Source organism: Mesoplodon bidens, assembly GCF_964165515.1.
Source record: "Mesoplodon bidens genome assembly, chromosome: 2".
NCBI classification, from domain to species: domain Eukaryota; kingdom Metazoa; phylum Chordata; class Mammalia; order Artiodactyla; family Ziphiidae; genus Mesoplodon; species Mesoplodon bidens.
Window position 1 is genome coordinate 70721933 of NC_138177.1, and position 19550 is coordinate 70741482.

General features: G+C 35.6%; 1 protein-coding gene across 1 annotated transcript in view; it reads right to left on the bottom strand.

Moving 5' to 3' along the window:
- Positions 1-2358: 2358 nt before the first annotated feature.
- OR10R2 (olfactory receptor family 10 subfamily R member 2) overlaps positions 2359-19550 on the bottom strand; it is a gene marked incomplete at its 3' end in the record, with an annotated part of 32322 nt that continues 15130 nt past the window's right edge. Inside the window, 3 exon segments of the mRNA XM_081258083.1 lie at positions 2359-2615; positions 2618-2798; positions 2803-3053. Of these exon segments, the coding sequence (XP_081114209.1) occupies positions 2359-2615; positions 2618-2798; positions 2803-3053 (689 nt within the window).

The following is a 19550-nucleotide window of genomic DNA, read 5'->3' on the forward strand; positions in this document are numbered from 1 at the left end:
ATTCATAAAAGGAATATTTCCAATAGATCTGAGCTGAGAATTACTCAAATATTCACTAATAGTACAATAGATAGATAAATTGTAGTATCCTCATGCAGAGTATTAGCATGCAACAGTAAAAATGAATAATTATATCTACATACTTCAGTGTACATGTTAAACTACCTTTTATTCCCTTTTAGACTGCATGTTTGTTCAACAGCCTAAGAGATAGTTTACAATTAAAGAACTTTGTCTCTGGACCAATTTCTAATTAGATTTTTCAAAATTTTCTGACCAGAAAAGTCCCTTAATGGGAAACTGTTAGATATATTCTCCTGTCAATAAAAATTAAAATAAGGGATCAATGAAGGTATGAAATAGGAGATCAGTGACTTCTGTTCTCCACCTTAGTATGAAGTGTCCATTTCTTTTTTCTGTGTATATTTAGAATTAACTCTTTTCTAGTTGTGCTATAAAAATGGTGAAAACAAAACCACAAAATATATAATTTGTACTCTCAAGAAACTCACATTCTTCTTGTGTAAAGACAATTATGATACAACATAGATTAAAGTTGTCACAGATCTATGGGCGCACAGAAGAGACATTGAACACATAAAAGACTGCTAAAGCGTTCAGTTCTATTGTTGGTCAATGTCCCCAGATAAGGCTGTTCTACCTCAGTGTCTCAGCCTCATCTAAGAAGCTCTCTAAACAAGGGAAAGACAGCCAGGAGGAGTCCTCCCTGGCTCAGAACACATCTCACACACTGATCTCAGGAATTATTCTCCCAAAGGGGGCAGAATTTTGTTTTATTCTTCTATGGAGCAATTTATATTATAGGGTAGGGTTGAAAAAAATAAAGCTGTCATCAGGTTAGTAGGTGGAGGTGGCTAGGAAAAGGATATTCAAAGTGAGTCTTATTAAAACCACTTTCATCCCAGGGTAATAGTGAGCATGACCAAGCTGTGCTCCTGAGGAAGAACATCAGAGACCTAACAATGTAGGAGGAGGGGAAAAATAGAGCTTGATAAAATAATCAATCCAGTCACTCAACAAATGTAAAAGCAAATAACAGAAAAAAGGGGGAGTCTGTGTGTGTGTGTGTGTGTGTGTTTGAATGGGGAGGACCAATATACAGCGTTTCTATGATATATTATCTAAAATATGCAGTTTTCATCACCAACAAAAAAAAATGGGACATAAAGAAACAGGAAGATATAACCCATTATCAGAAAAAAAAAATCAGGTAAAAAGAAAAAAAAAAAAAAACCTGCCCATGAGTGTGACTATATTTAAAAGACAAAAACTTCCAACTAGACATAATAAATATACTCAAATAACTAAAAAAATGATTAAAATAAGATATGAAAATTTTGATTAACTGTAGAATACCAATAAAGAAATAAAATAACAATAAAATGGAATTCTGAACTTGAAAATTACAATAACTGAAAATTAAATTAAAAAATCATTTAGGGCTTCCCTGGTCGTGCAGTGGTTGAGAGTCCACCTACCAATGCAGGGGACACGGGTTTGTGCCCCGGTTCGGGAGGATCCCACATGCCACGGAGCGGCTGGGCCCGTGAGCCATGGCCACTGGGCCTGTGCATCCAGAGCCTGTGCTCTGCAATGGGAGAGGCCACAACAGTGAGAGGCCCGCATACCACAAAAATAAAAATAAAAATAAAAATAAAAATAAAAATAAAAATAAAAATAAAAATAATAAAAAATCATTTAGACAGGCTCAACAATAGATTTGAACTGGTTGAAGAAAGAATTAGTGAACCTGAAGTTAGATTGATAGAGATTGTGCACTCCAAAGATTAGAATGAAAAAAGAATGAAGGAATATGTAGAGCTTCTCAGAGAAATGTGGGACACTGTTAAACGTATCAAAATAGGAATAATGAAGTATCAGAAGGAGAGAAAAGAGCAAATGGAGAAGAAAAAAATTACTTGAATAAATAATGGCTGAAAATATTTACAAAGGAAGCGACCAACAAGGGATTAATCTCCAAAATATACAAACAGCTCAAGCAGCTCAATATCAGAAAAACACAATATCCAGTCAAAAAATGGGTAGAAGTCCTAAACAGACATTTCTCCAAAGAAGACATACAGATGGCCAAGAGGCACATGAAAGGATGCTCAACATCACTAACTATAAGAGAAATGCAAATCTAAACTTCAATGAGGTATCACCACACACCAGTCAGAATGGCCATCATCAAACAATCTATTATACAAACAATAAATGCTGGAGAGGGCGTGGAGAAAATGGAACCCTCCTACACTGTTGGTGGGAATGTAAATTGGTACAGACACTATGGAGAACAGTATGGAGGTTCCTCAGAAAACTAAAAATAGAATTATCTTATGATCCAGCAAGCCCACTCCTGGGCATATTCAACAATGGAGTCACAACTGTGTATGTCACTGTCACGAGCCTATCTTTGTTGGATGAGTACTTGGATGATGGTCTCAGGTAGACAAAGGAGGCACAGCCATAGTGAACAATGACTACAGTAAGATGGGAGGCACAGGTGGAGAAGGCTTTTCGCTTGCCTTCAGCTGATGGGGTTCTCAGGCTGGTACAAGCAATGAAGCCATAAGAAATGCAAATGAAAGTTAGGGGACCATGAGTGCTAGAACTCCACCAGTGATGATGACCACTTTGTTGATGTAAGTATCAGTACAGGCAAGCTGGATAACTGGTGAGATGTCACAGAAGTAGTGGTTAATCTTGTTAGGGCCACAGAAAGGTAGTTGAAAGACTAAGAGGGAGCTTATCAGTGAGAACAAAAAAACAATCAGTACAAGTGGCTGCCAGTTCTCCACATACCTTCCAGCTCATAAGGATAGAGCACTGAAGTGGATGACAGATGGCGGCATAGCGGTCATAACCCATGACACCAAGTAGCATGCAATTAGTGACAGCAAAGCCAAGGAAGAAAAACATCTGAGTATCACAGTTAATAAATGAGATTGTTCTCAGCAGAGATAACAGATTTATAAGCATCTTGGGCAGGATGACAAAGGTGTAGCCTGTCTTGGAGATGGAAAGGATCCCTAGGAAGAAGTACATAGGTATATGGAGGCTGTGATCCAGGTTGATGACAGTGAAAATTGTGATGTTTCTGCTCAGGATAATCAGATATAGTCACAGAAAAACAGCAAAGAAGACAAGCTGGATTTCTCTAAAGTTGGAGAATCCCAGCAACAGGAACTCTGTGACAGAGGAGAAATTAGTTTGGTTGACTTATTCCCCAATATTGATCTACAAAGAACAAGAATGAAGAAACATTTTTTACCATGAAATGTGGAGATAGTTAGTTCCACTATGGGTTGAAGAATCTAAATAGGAGAAGGGGTAAGGACAAATGCTAGTAAGAAATGCCCTATCAATCATATCATTTTATGGAATTGTTTCCAAAAACTCAGATTACATGTTCCCAGTGACATTTCTGCATCTCTCATAGTGTTTAAGTCTAGGAAATTATTTTCACACTCCCTACTTCAAATACAAATTAGGGAATGAAAGTGTCTGAAAACTTCCTGCATGCCAACTTAACTCTACCATTTATTATCTGTGTAATCCTCTGTGTCTCAGCTTTTTCATTTGTAACATAAAGATACTAACAGCACCACTTTACTAGTTTTCTTATGAAAATTAAAGCACTTAGCAAAGCACAGGCATACTGTAAACTTCTAGTAAATGTCAGTTTCTGCTACATAAGTTATTTAATTTTCAGGAAGTAGTTCTAGTTTTCTTAAGTTTCCTTTTGGAGATACTTTAAACATATGTCTTCTTCAGGTTTTATTTTTTAATCCTATTGTTTTATTTTCTAAAAACTACTGGACCAACATGCAAAACCAACTCCTATTTGTGTTTACTTATGGAGACAATAATATTGTGTTGACTTTAGTTCATCCTTTCCCCTAATCAAACAATCTATTTGACTCACTCAGTTGATGGGAGTTGGGTAGGACCTTAGTGCATTTTAAGTAGCTCTAGAGAAACACAAAGTTCTTACAGTCAGATTGGTAATAGATCTTACTAACTGCCTACTATTCTGCCAAGAATATAGACCTGATTTAGAATTCTACTGTAACTGTAGTTTCAGACTTCAGAAGGAAATAAATCGAACCAATCAGACCTTACTTCAGTATGAACCATTACAACTCTTCACATTTTCCCTGGATTTCCAACAGAACTCACCATTGCATTGGACACACCTGGCCTCAAGGAGTTTCAGCTCCTCCAATTACTCCTTACTAAAGGATGAGCAAATCCTTTCTTCTTTAATTCAACTAAAATCAAGTTTGAATTTGTAAAGTAATAAAAAACATCAAAGCAACCAAGTAGTTGGAAAACATAAGGCACAGAAATGGAATACAAAAAGAAAAATTTTTACCTAATGTATAATAGCTAAATTGAAGAAACCAGCTGAGTGTTAATCCTACATTTTTGAGGTATATTTCTAAATCTAGACCATCTTTGAGTGTTTTCACTTCAGGGTCCCTCACTTCAAGAGAAGAGGAAATATCAGTTTCATTTTTCTATCTGAATGGAGCATAGTGGCCATTAGGCTAATGGGTAGATTTGACAGGTTCTCTGAGTAGACAAGTCATTATTTCTATCAAATTATTTATTCACTAATGTGTTAATTTATTGATAAATTAAATTAATTTTCCATTTACTCCATATCTACTTTTATTTTATATTTTTAAATTATTTTTATTGGGGTATAGTTGTTTTACAATGTTGTGTTAGTTTCTACTGTACAGTGAAGTGGAGTTCCCTGTGCTATACAGCAGGCTCTTATTAGTTATATATTTTATACATATTAGTGTATATATGTCAATCCCAATCTCCCAATTCATCCCACCCACAATACATATCTATTTTAATTAAAGTAATTATAAGTAAAGTGCCATTATGTAAAGTACCATTCTTAAATAATAGTAAATCACCTTGCCTTCTTCAACAAATGGAAAGACTATGTCTTCTCATCTTGCAACTCGCCTCTGTGCTTTTGCTCATCTTTTCCCCTTCACCTGGAAAACCTTTATTCACTTTCTATCCATTCTTGATCACCCAAATAGAAGCTGCAACCTCTGACTACTCTGTCTCCAATGATAAGAGTGATATCAACTTTCCCTTCTCTTAAATTATTTAGTTACTTTCTATTGTGTATGAAATGTATCATGAAAGTACCAGCCTCTACTTTTTCATACATCAGAGTGTAAATGCCTTGGGAGCAGTTTTGTATTTCCCATAGCATATGAATACACATTTCTACGTAAGAACTATTTGTTTAATTAATTGATGACTAAATATTTTATTTATTTTAAGATGGAAGCTGTAAAAGGCATTATCTAAGCTCATGAAAAAGATGGTGGAATTTTAAGCCTTGTATGGAGAATCTGGGAACAGAGATTCAGCTCACAACCTACCAGATCATATTGCAAACTTATAATTACGTTACCTACATAATAAGGTGTCACAAAACCAAGAAGAACATTAACCAGACCCAAGTTCTCATGAATGTCCCTACCATTGCTTTTATTATTATTATTATTATTATTATTATTATTATTATTATTATTATTATTATTACTATTACTACTACTCTGGTTCTTCAAAATACCTTAATGCGTCACTAGATGGCTAACAAAACAAACCACCAGGATATTCCCTGAAGAATGTAATTTATTTACCTCCTCAGTTCCCATCTATGAGGCTTATGCAGTAGATTATTTGTCCACAGAATGTTATGATTGTGATGTCTAAAAACAGCAGAAGATATATAAGGAAAGATAACTCAATTATGCATTCATTTCTTTTACTTCCTCATTGCTTATTAGACTTTTCTAATACACCATTTTCACTGGAGAATAGTTTCATGTGACACTCGAGAATGGATAATTAATGAAGTAAATGTAGAAAATTCACTCTTGATAGGAAATTAGCAGTTTATGTCCTTTCTTTTTCAATCACTCAGGAAAGGCTTTCAAAAGGAATCAGTCTTTCAGAGATGGTTGATAGAAAGGGAGTCAGTTCCATGGGGTTGGGGAGCACATTTCATAACGCTTGTTTGTAGCCATCCCTGTGCCTACTACAGTTCATTGGTGGTGCCCTGTTTATCACCCCAAAGCCCTATATTATCCTCCATCTTCTAAGTCTATCATATATATTTGTGCCTTGCTCTCCCTACATGCTCTTTTTTAACCATCATTAATAGATAGACTAAAGCTCATGGGATAATTAGAACATTCCTAAAATTATCACTGGTGACTGGCACTTCTCTATCACTAGACCCAAACACTAACTTTACTCAGTTTTTCACATAAAATAACCCAACAGGGCCGATTTCTCTAAGTTCCCTAGCACAAAGCTATTAGAAGTCAGTGAAACCTAGAAATCTAATCAAATAGGAATCAAAACTTAATATTACTACAATCATTTCTATTTTGAAATAACTCAATTCTATTTCTTTCTACTACTGACATCTCAATACCCCCAAACTCTGTATTCCTACCTCCTCTGCTGAGAAATCTGAGAAGTATCCCCTAAAGCATCATTGAAGAACTTTTCTTTTGTATCTTATTAGTTGTAGCCCCAACATGCTGGTTTATATTTATACTTATCAAAACTCCAGGGATCTATTATTGCAACATTATTTTGGGCACAGTTCCAATCCTTTCAATGAGTAAAGAGGATGTGGAAAACAACATGGATCCTAAATCTCACAGGTCCAATAAGATAAAAAGGGAACAGGAGAAAACTGACATTGACAATTAATTGGCAATTAGTCCCAGGTTGCCTTGTAGCTCATTAGAAACTGAAGGCTGTTGCAAATTAAGAAAAAGAGAAGTAAATATGGAAAACCCATATTAAAAGAGGTAACACACGGCTGTATTTTCTAAGGTTGCTAGGTGAGGGAGAAGCCCTTTTCTTCCTTGGACTTCATCAGGGCAAATAAATATCTTCTTTTTAGTATAGGTTCATCTGAACTCTACAAATTCAGTTTCTGCACCAAGGATAGGGGCATAGGAGCATAGTGTGAGGGATGAGGAAGGGCGATATCTTAGCTAGCAAAACTGATATCCTGAAGAACAGTGGCAAAGAACAGGTTTGAGGACTGAAGGAAAGTTGTGGACTGTTTACGTGCAGGTCACAGAGATGATACTCCACTTCCTCCTAGCTTGATGGAGATGAAAAGACCTCCAATCAATTGTCGGCCTCAAGGGTAGGGAATAGGATGGAAAAATCTTGAATAGCATCCTAGAGGGCTTGGCTAGTCCCCTAATTATCCTCATTCTTTCCTGCAGTTCTCTGTTGGACTGACCAAAAGCAGATGAGAGTTTGTGGGGTTAAAAGAAAAACAGTTACGTGCCTGTTCCACATTTGTGTGCCGCTGTTTTCATATCCTGTATTTGAAATGAAGTTAAAGTCAAACTCTCTGTTGCTGGACTCAGACAACACAATTTCTAGACCTTTAAATTTTCTAGAAATCTTTATTCTTCCTCTTCTGTGAGATAATGAAGAAAATTTCACCCTCTCTACCCTCCCTCATGAGTCAAGAGCGACTCACAGGGAGAGGTCAGAAAGGCTTGCAGGCACTTAGCATCAAGGTCTTCTCGCATTTGACTCTGTTGCAGATCTCATCAGTGGCTACGGGAAGAGAAGTACCTGTTGGCAGTCCCCAGCATTTGTTCTCAGAACAGCAGAAACTCCCAAGTGAGATAATTACTGACTCAGTTTTTTATTTCCAGTTATACCATTTTCAGAGGTTACCAACAGAGATATGACAGTAGCTACTGCTGCTTCCAGCAATTTTCAAATGTGCACAACAATCCTTCCTAATAGCTGCTGAATTCCTGGATTTCTTGGACAGCTGGTCTGCTCAGTGCATCTTCCCAAGTAAATATTTCCCCACGGGGTGCTGGCCAAGTCCTCAGCCTTGGTGCTGTATAAGCCTTTAAAGAAATCTGTTCAAAGACCTCTAAGGTATCAGACAGAAATAAATCTGAAAAATACTGCAGTTAGTCACATTTCAGAATCACTTCTTGAAACAATTGTGGACTTAAGATAACCTCCTTAACTGTATGAGCCAATTCCTGTGAATAGAATGTATATGAATACATCCTGTTCGTTATGTTTCTCTGGAGAACCAAGACCAATACACAAAACATACTCTGCACATAAGTGATAGATAGAAATGGAAATGGAAAAGTGTAAAGAAGAAATCTTAAAAATTATAAAAAGAAGACTGTCGTATGTTAATCAGTAGCTTTGATTTTATTGTGAATGAAGCACAATACAATCCAGCATAAGGAAAGGGAATCTATTAGTTTAAATCACTGGGACGTTCAAGACAAATCTCATCAGATATGGCTCAATTCAGAGACTTGCATTACGACATTATGCTGAGTCTTGACTCAGAAGTCAACCTCTGAAAAACATCCTCATCTATAATTTACTTTTTCTCTTTAACATATGTCACAATTTTATGTGCATTTAAATTATATTTTTTCATTTATATCTCTATTTTCCACCTCCATGGGAATTTTTTCCTGTTTTGCTAAATTTTTTAGGCTCATCTCTAGCATATTGCCTGATACATAATAAGTATTCAATAAATATTTGTTGAATAAATGAATAGTTTTTCTGTCTTTCACTTACTTAGCTTCACACTTTGTGCTGAATTTCTTTTGCAATAAGCTGGCTTATCCAAATAACAGGGAAAAAATGAAGATGAAATTCTTAAAACTCCACTCTTAGCCATACAACTCAAAAGAGTTTCAGTCTCACACAACTAAATATTGAATTTAATCAATATTCTTTCTAGATAGAATTTGAAGCAATGCGTGATTGATTTCACAGGACTTTTCACCCAATATATGGCAAGGGATAGAGGAGGTAGGGTTTGTCCCTTGACTGATACACTTGAAATGGTTCCATTGTACAGTCTATTATACTGTAAAAAGTGAAAAAAAATTCAAGTTATATTAGACTCAGTAGATAAAAGGAATCCAATTCATCACTCCCATATCTGAACAAACATCAGAACATCAAATGATGAGTTGCAGGCAAATTGTGAATAATAGGCTATGACATCACCATAGGCTCAATTTATATGTTTTCTTAGATCTTCTTTCTTCTCTATTTCAGTTTCATTTTTTCCTCGGTTTTCCTCATGGTAGTAAAATGGAAGGCAAAACTGAGGTCACCTTTCTTTTATCTTGCTTATACAGAGAAGCAAAATAATAAGAACCTGAGTACTGAGAGTATACTGTAGGAGTTAGACTCAGTTTCTGCTCCCTATTTTTGTGAGTATTGTGAGAAAACAGTAAAAATATTACAGCAGTAGCAGCAGCATTTCTTTGACCTGTAGATTTCAGCTTGGTCAAGTTCTCTTTAATCAATAATTCCAGTGACAGACTTCTGATTCTTTCAAACTTTCCAATAATTTGTAGGCACACAATTTCTCAAATTAAATTTTCTTCTTGACACCTATATAATTTTATATTTCCTTCATTAATTTTCAACTGAATCAATGATTCAGTAGGAATTAAGAAAATATTTAAATTGCATAAAATATTTTATTAAAATTTGGGGTGTAACTTTCATAAAAGTAAAGGCAAGTAGGAATTTTGCTTCTGGTCTGAATGAGTTAAGTACTTGGTGTGTCAAACATCTTCAAGATAACAGCTACAAACTCTGGAAAAAACAAAAAAAAAAGCAGCTACTTGAACACACTGGAGATAGAATAAAAGCAGACAGGGGTTCCCTGGTGGTGCAGTGGTTAAGAATCCACCTGCCAATGCAGGACACATGGGTTTGAGCCCTGGTCTGGGAAGATCCCACATGCCACGGAGCAACTAAGCCTGTGCGCCACAACTACTGAGCCTGTACTCTAGAGCTTGTGAGCCACAACTACTAAGCCCACACCCCACAACTACTGAAACCCACACGCCTAGAGCCCATGCTACATGCCAAGAGAAGCCACTGCAGTGAGAAGCCCATGCACTGCAATGGAGAGTAACCCCCGCTCGCCTCAACTAAAGAAAGCCTGCACGCAGCAACGAAAACCCAACGCAGCCAAAAAAAAAAAAAAAAAAAACGAATAAATAAAATAAAATACAAAATTTTAAAATAAATAAATAAATAAAAGCAGGCAGATCTAGAGTGCAGTCAACACTTGGAAGAAGGTAAGTACCCAGGATGATTTCTCTTTGATAGAGTTTTAGTTTGAATGAAGACCACAGTCACCACTGTTTGTGAAAAGCTTAAAATTTAAAATGAAAACCAACAGACTTCCTGGTATGAAGAATCAGAAAATAGAGTCTAGGGTAACTAGAACTGCTGGAAGGGGAGGAGCAAATCCTGGAAAGACAGAGCCAGAGAGATAATTTCAAAATCTCTGTGTATATTTTGCCCCAATTTCTGGTTGACTCCTGAAGCACACATGTGTGAGAAAGGCTCAAAGCAGCCCAGAAGTACAAAAGAAATAAACAGATATTTGAACTACTACCCAAGTGAAAATTTTTTTAGTTTTGGTCCAACCAAGCTATTTACCTGCTAAAACTAAAAAGACCAATGATTGTCAGCTTAATATAACAGTCACTACAACATAGTATTCACCAGATTATAGTTTAAATCCAAAATTATTTCACATAAAAAGATCCAGGAGGCCTTCCCTGGTGACGCAGTGGTTGAGAGTCTGCCTGCCGATGCAGAGGACATGGGTTCGTGCCCCGGTCCAGGAAGATCCCACATGCCACAGAGCGGCTAGGCCCGTGAGCCATGGCCGCTGAGCCTTTGCATCCAGAGCCTGTGCTCTGCAACGGGAGAGGCCACAACAGTGAGAGACCGCATACTGCAAAAAAAAAAAAAAAAAAAAAAAAAAAAAGAGCCAGGAGTACATGGCCATCTCAAGAAATAAAGCAGTCAGTGTAGACCTAATTTTATATAATTCAATTTTGAAATTAGTAGACTAAGATTTTAAAACTGCTTTGATAACTATGTCCAATGATATAAAAGAAAATGTGCTTTCTTAAAAGCATATAAGAAATTTTAGAAGAGAAAGAGAAACCACAAAAAAAAATAAAAAAAAAGAAAAATGATAGAACTGAAATACATTATCTGGAAAAAAACTTTATTGGATGAGATTAGCAGAAGAATGGAGATAACAGAGTAAAGAGACAGTGAATGTGAAGATAGATCAGAAGAAGGAATCCAATGTGAAGAAAATGGGATAACAATGAAAAAATGCAAACAGAACTTCAAGCACCTGGAAAACTATGTTAAATGGTGTAACACACATGTAATTGGAGTTCTAGAAAGGAATGAGCTAGATAATAAGGCAGAAAAATTGTTTGAAAAAAATAATGGCCAAAAATTTCACAAATTTTCTTAAAGACACGAATTTATAGATTCAAGAATCCCAACAAATTTCAATCCAGATAAATATGAAGAAAATCATGCCTAGTCACATTATAGTCAAACTGCTTAAAAGAAAGAAATTAAAAAAAAATCTTGAAAGTACCAAAGAAAAAATAAGATGAAGGACAAGCATCATACAAGGAGTGAAATAGGAGTCAAATTAATGCTGGCTCTCACCAGAAAACACGGGAGCGAGAGAACTGTGGAACACAATCCTAAACATGATGAAAGAAATATAATTAATAAAAATACCAATTCAGGATTATATTTCCACTAAAAATATTCAAGATTAAAAGCAAAATAAAGACAGCTTTATATAGTTAGAAAACAAAGAGAATTTGTCATCAACAGATCTGTACTACCTGAAATACTAAAGGAAATTATTCAAGAAAAGGGAAATTATACTAGACAGAAATGTAAATTGTTAAGTGTCATAAAGTGAACATTCTTATTTTTCCTCTTAGTTAGGTTTTCTGAGTAAAGAAACCTGCAATCTAGCTTAAAGGACAAGTTTTGAAACCTAAAATATAGCTAAATAATTAGTGAGAGATTTATCTTCCCATAATTATGTGTTTATATTTCAATGGGGGAGGTTAACAAAAATTCAATTCCTACATAGGCTCCAGCTTTCTAATTTCAGGATTTCTATTATATAGTGCAGACCCTCATATATGTAGGCTGACATCTGGCTCTCATCACATAACCTCAGAAGGATTAGATCAGTAGAAACCTATTCAGTTATTGCTGTAAATAATAATAATCTATCCTTGCTCCAAAACCTCATCTTTACATTCAACCATAAAAAGAAATGAAATTGAGCTATTTGTAATGAGGTGGATAGAACTAGAGTCTGTCATACAGAGTGAAGTAAGTCAGAAAGAGAAAGACAAATACCATATGCTAACACATATATATGGAATTTAAGAAGAAAAATGTCATGAAGAACCTAGGGGTAAAACAGGAATAAAGATACAGTCCTACTTGAGAATGGACTTGAGGATATGGGGAGGTGGAAGGGTAAGCTGTGACAAAGCGAGAGAGAGGCATGGACATATATACACCACCAAACGTAAGGTAGATAGCTAGTGGGAAGCAGCCGCAGAGCACAGGGAGATCAGCTCGGTGCTTTGTGACCGCCTGGAGGGGTGGGATAGGGAGGGTGTGAAAGAGAGAGATGCAAGAGGGAAGGGATATGGGAACAGATGTATATGTATAACTGATTCACTTTGTTGTAAAGCAGAAACTAATTTTTAAAACAACCGTATCATCAAGAAGAAATGATGAGCATTAAAATCATAAATGTTTGAGTAAACATAAAAGATTATTTTTTCTTAATTTCTTTAGAATATGTATGAATAAAGCAAAAATTATTACATTTTCTTATGGGTTTTTAATGTATAGAGGTGTAATACACTTTAGAATAAAGAATAGAATAGGGGTAAATGGATCTAGTAATTCCAAAGCTTTTACATTTCAGGTATAGCCATACAATATTAACTCTAAGTAGACTGTGAAAATTAAGAATGTAATTGCATTTCAGTTCCAAATTTCTTTTGATTTCTTTAAATGGGATCCTGGAATATTTCTCCCTTGCCACCTGACACTATACTAAGCTTTGTCAGTAGAAGGTGATAAAGGGACTCCAGAATTAGAAGACAATTCTCTACCTCGTTCTGGTGTGCTTGCTTCTGCCTGGAGACTAGCAGCATGTGGGACACCCAGTGGCACTCCCTCTCAATTTCAGCAGTACCATCCCCACAGACATTTCCCAGAGATTTCCATACTGAAGCACTTTGAATGGATGGTTTCCTCCAGGACCCCAGAGGGTGGCTTCCCAGCAAGTTTTGAAGTATATCACCTTCTCATAGATAGCTTCCCCCCAGGAACCAAGAGAGCAGAATCCAGAGGGAAATACAATTTTATTTATAAAGTTCCGTTTAAATAGACAGTTTATTTTTTGTATAAATGTAGACAAATAGATCAAAATATGGTGTCCACAAATAGATCCACATTGATGTAGTCAATTAATTTTCTATGAGGCTGCCAAGGCAATTCAAAGGGGAAAGTGATAGGGACAGAGTAATGAGAAAAAATAGGGGCGAGAAAACTCCCCTGCCTGATGTGGAGGAGGAAGATTGACAATAATGGAAGATTGACATCTACTCAAGAATGAGGAAGAAGGTGGTCTTTCCCTACCCACTTTTCTTTTGATTATAAAAATGTAGCACACTAAGCTTTCAGGGCAGCATTCCCTTGCCCACCCGCTTGTATCTCTCACAAGTGTCCTATACTAATAAACTCTTTCCTCTTTTCTCTGTCAATCTGCCTCTTAATGAATTCTTTCTGTGTGGAGACAGAAGAACCTATGATATACTAAGTCCCGAAATGTGTTCTGCACTTTCAAAAGTATAATCTTTCCAACAGTGGTGCATTTGGAAAGGGGAAAATAAAAACTTGCACTTTTCTCACACTCTATTAAAAAATCAACTGGAAGTGTACTATATCCTGCCTGCAAGAGCTGATATTATAAAACTTCTTGAAAATAGCATTGGATAAATTTTAGTGAGCTTAGGTTTTGCAAATATTTCTTAAATATGAGACAAAACTCATGAACTATAAAAGTCAATGTCAATAAAATGCACTTTAGCAAAACTAAAAAAAAAACAAAAAACATTTTCACTCTTCAAAAGACTGATAAAAAAGTAAAAGCAAATCACAGCATGGTAAAGATATTTGCATAATATATATGTAACAAAAAATTATACCTAGAAAAATACAAGACCTTACAATTCAATAAAGAGACAAATGATCCAGTCTAAAAACTGGAAAGACATTCCAATTAGGAAATGTATAAAATATTTGAGAGGCACTTAACTAAAGAAAATACAGATGGCCAATTGACACACAAAAAGATATTCAGCATCTTTAGTCATCAAGGAAATTCAAATTCCAACCACAATTAAGTACCACTGTGCATCTACTTGAGGGATGGAATTAAGACTGGCAAGTTTTATTGAGTATGTCAAGTAATTGGTAACCGTCATACATTGCTGTTGAGAGTGTAAGATAGCAAAACTATTTTGCCTAATTGTTTGGCAATCTCTTGTAAAGTTAACATATGCTTACTATATAAATCAACAATTCCACACTTAGATATTTGCTTAATAGAATGAAAAATATCTCCATACAGTTATGTAAATAAATGTACACAAATATTTGTGTAGCTCTATTCCTAAGACCTGTAAATTGAGAAAAAACTAAATGTCCATCATCATGTGCCTGGACAAACAAAGTGTAGTGTATTTATAAAATGAAACAAAAAGAATGAACTACTACATCACACCCAACATGGATAAATTTCAAAAATACGTACAGTGAATGAAATCAAAAAGCAAAAAGTAGATATTATGTGATTCTATTCATAAGAAATTCTAGTACTGTGAAACAGAATTTTAGTGACAAAAATTAATCATTGGTTTCCTGGGACTGGTGGTGATATACGGGACTGATAGAGAGGGAGTATGAGGGAAATTTCAGGGTGATGGATATGTGTTGTATCCTGATCATGGTAGTGGTTACACAGGTATACAGACTCATCAAAACACATCAAACTGTACACTTTAAATGAGTGTCTTATTGTATTTAATTATGCTTCAATGTATTTGGTTAAGAGATGAAACATAAACAAATTAAACTCACAGCATACATAAAAGCTAAAGCTATTAAACTTCTAGAAGTAAATATAAGGGAATGTTTCTTTAACCTTGGTTTAGGAAAGTGTTTCTTAGACAAGATACAAGAAATAACACAGATTAAAAAAGAGCTAAAGATAGAAAAAATTATAAGTAAATATATGTATATATATATGTATATATATATATATATATATATATATATATTAGTTGCCTATAAAATATATTGTAAAAATTATTTTTTATTCATCTATTAAAAAAAGAAGGATATCCTGCCTTTTTGTAACAACGTGAATTGATCTTGAAGGCATTATGCTAAGTGAAATATGTCAATCAGAAAGGCAAATACTATAGGAACTCATTTATATGTGGAATCCAAAATAGTTGAACTCATAGACATACAGACTAGAAAGATGGTTGCCAGGGGTTGGAGTTGAGAGAAATGGGGAGGTATTGATCAAAGGGTACAAGCTTCCATTTAGAAGATGAATAGGCTCTGAGTATCTAATATACAGTATGGTAACTATGTTAGCAGTACTGTATAGCAGTGAGAGGCCTGCATACTGAAAAAAAAAAGAAGAAGAAGAAGAAGAAGAAGCACTGTATGAGAAGCTGTGTTCCTTAGGAAGACATTAAACCAATCTTACTCATTTTGTGTCATCTAAGAAATTCAGTTGAGAGGAGGATGTACAGACAGTTCTGTGCTGTGAATTCGTTGCTTTTCATTTATTTCCCACCTTGTGCTGTTCTATTTTCAGCACTCACTCTTCTACTTGGAAATAAAATTTTTGCTTCTATAATTTTTTAATATCTCCTGTGTGTTGTCCTTTCATCTTTGACTTCTTAATGAGTGCTTTTATGTTTTTAATAATCCTGTTGCAATTTTGGTGCATTTAGGGGTAGAATATATATGTTTAATTCCAAAAGATTTATTTGGAATGTAAAAACAGATTCCATAAAAAATTAGAAAGTCAATATTTCCAGAAATATAATAAAAAGCTAATTTGTGGAAAGGGAAATCTCTCCCAGAAGCCTCAGAAGCAGTGGATTAAAGCTCCACAATCAACTTGATGTACCCTGCATCTGTGCAATACATGAATAGACAATGAATCATCCAAAATTGAGGAGCCAGGAGTCACTGCTGTGCCTCTGAGGTGGGAGAGCTAACTTCAGGACACTGGCCCACAAGAGACCTCCCAGCTCCACATAATATCAAATGGCGAAAATCTTCCAGAGATCTCAATCTCAACACCAGCACCCAGCTTCAGTCAACGACCAGCAAGCTACAGTGATGGACACCCTATGCCAAACAACTAGCAAGACAGGAACACAAAGCCACCCATTAGGAGAGAGGCTGCCTAAAATCATAAAAAGTCCACAGACACCCCAAAACACACCACCAGACGTGGACCTGTCCACCAGAAAGACAAAATCCAGACTCATCCACCGGAACACAGGCACTAGTCCCCTCTACCAGGAAGCCTACACAACCCACTGAACCAAAATTATCCACTGGGGACAGACACCAAAAACAACAGGAACTACGAACCTGCAGCCTGCAAAAAGGAGACCCCAAACACAGTAAGATAAGCAAAATGAGAGGACAGAAAAACACACAGCAGGAGAAGGAGCAAGAAAAAAACCCACCAGACCTAACAAATGAAGAGGAAATAGGCAGTCTACCTGAAAAATAATTCAGAATAATGATAGTAAAGATGATCCAAGATTCTATTTCCATGATCCAAAATCTTGGAAATAGAATAGACAAAATGCAAGAAACAGTTAACAAGGACCTAGAAGAACTAAAGATGAATCAAGCATCGATTAAAAACACAATAAATGAAATAAAAAATACTCTAGATGGGATCAATAGCAGAATAACTGAGGCAGAAGAACAGATAAGTGAGGTGGAAGATAAAAGAGTGGAAATAACTGATGCAGAGCAAAATAAAGAAAAAAGAATGAGAAGAATAGAGGACACTCTCAGAGACCTCTGGGACAACATTAAACACACCAACATTCGAATTATAGGGGTTCCAGAAGAAGAAGAGAAAAAGAAAGGGACTGAGAAAATATTTGAAGAGATTATAGTTGAAAACTTCCCTAATATGGAAAAGGAAATAGTTAATCAAGTCCAGGAGGCACAGAGAGTCCCATACAGAATAAATCCAAGGAGAAATACGCCAAGACACATATTAATCAAACTGTCAAAAATTAAACACAAAGGAATCATATTAAAAGCAGCAAGGCAAAAACAACAAATAACACACAAGGGAATCCCCATCAGGATAACAGCTGATCTCTCAGCAGAAACTCTACAAGCCAGAAGGGAGTGGCAGGACATAATTAAAGTGATGAAGGAGAAAAACCTGCAACCAAGACTACTCTACCCAGCAAGGATCTCATTCAGATGTGATAGAGAAATGAAAACCTTTACAGACAAGCAAAAGCTGAGAGAGTTCAGCACCACCAAACCAGCTTTACAACAAATGCTAAAGGAACTTCTCTAGGCAAGAAACACAACAGAAGGAAAATACCTACAATAACGAACCAAAAACAGTTAAGGAAATGGGAATAGGAACATACATATCGATAATTACCTTAAATGTTAATGGACTAAATGCTCCCACCAAAAGACACAGATTGGCTGAATGGATACAAAAACAAGACCCATATATATGCTGTCTACAAGAGACCCACTTCAGACTTAGAGACACATACAGATTGAAAGTAAGGGGATGGAAAAAGATATTCCATACAAATGGAAATCAAAAGAAAGCTGGAGTTGCAATTCTTATATCAGAAAAAATAGACTTTAAAATAAAGACTATTAGAAGAGACAAAGAAGGACACTACATAATGATAAAGGGATCGATCCAAGAAGAAGATATAACAATTGTTAATATTTATACACCCAACATAGGAGCACCACAATACATAAGGCAAATACTAACATCCATAAAAGGGGAAATTGACAGTAACACAATCATCGTAGGGGACTTTAACACCCCACTTTCACCAATGGACAGATCATCCAAAATGAAAATAAATAAGGAAACACAAGCTTTAAATGATACATTAAACAAAATGGACTTAGTTGATATTTATAGGACATTCCATCCAGAAACAACAGAATACACATTTTTCTCAAGTGCTCATGGAACATTCTCCAGGATAGATCATATCTTGGGTCACAAATCAAGCCTTGGTAAATTTAAGAAAATTGAAACTGTATCAAGTATCTTTTCCAACCACAATGCTATGAGACTAGACATCAATTACAGGAAAAGATCTGTAAAAAATACAAACACATGGAGGCTAAACAATACACTACTCAATAAGGACGTGATCACTGAAGAAATCAAAGAGGAAATTAAAAAATACCTTGAAACAAATGACAATGGAGACACGATGACCCAAAACCTATGGGACACAGCAAAAGCAGTTCTAAGGGGAAAGTTTATAGCAATAAAATCCCACCTTAAGAATCAGGAAAGATCTCAAGTAAACAACCTGACCCTGCACCTAAAGCAATTAGAGAAAGAAGAACAAAAGAAACCCAAAGATAGCAGAAGGAAATAAATCATGAAGATCAGATCAGAAATAAATGAACAAGGAGTGAAAGAGACAACAGCAAAGATCAATAAAACTAAAAGCTGGTTCTTTGAGAAGATAAACAAAATTGATAAACCATTAGCCAGACTCATCAAGAAAAGAAGGGAGAAGACTCAAGTCAACAGAATTAGAAGTGAAAAAGGAGAAGTAAAAAAGGACACTGCAAAAATACAAAGAATCATGAGAGATTACTGCAAGCAACTAACTGCCACTAAAATGGACAACCTGGAAGAAATGGACAAATTCTTAGAAAAGAACAACCTTCTGAGCCTGAACCAGAAAGAAATAGAGAATATAAGAAGACAAATCACAAGCACTGAAATTGAGACTGTTATTAAAAATCTTCCAACAAACAAAAGCCCAGGACCAAATGGATTCACAATTGAAATCTATCAAACATTTTGAGAAGAGCTAACACCTATCCTTCTCAAACTCTTCCAAAATAGAGCAGAGAGAGGAACACTCCCGAACTCATTCTACAAGGCCCCCCTTACCCTGATACCACAACAAGACAAAGATGTCACAAAATAACAAAACTACAAACCAATATCACTGATGAACATAGATACAAATATTCTCAACAAAGTACTAACAAACAGAATCCAACAGCATATTCAAAGATCATACACCATGATCAAGTGGGGTTTACCCCAGGAATGCAAGGATTCTTCAATATACACAAATTAGTCAATGTGATACACTATATTAACAAACTGAATGATAAAAAACATATGATCATCTCAATAGATGCAGAAAAATCTTCTGACCAAATTCAACACCAATTTATGATAAAAAAAAAAAAAACCT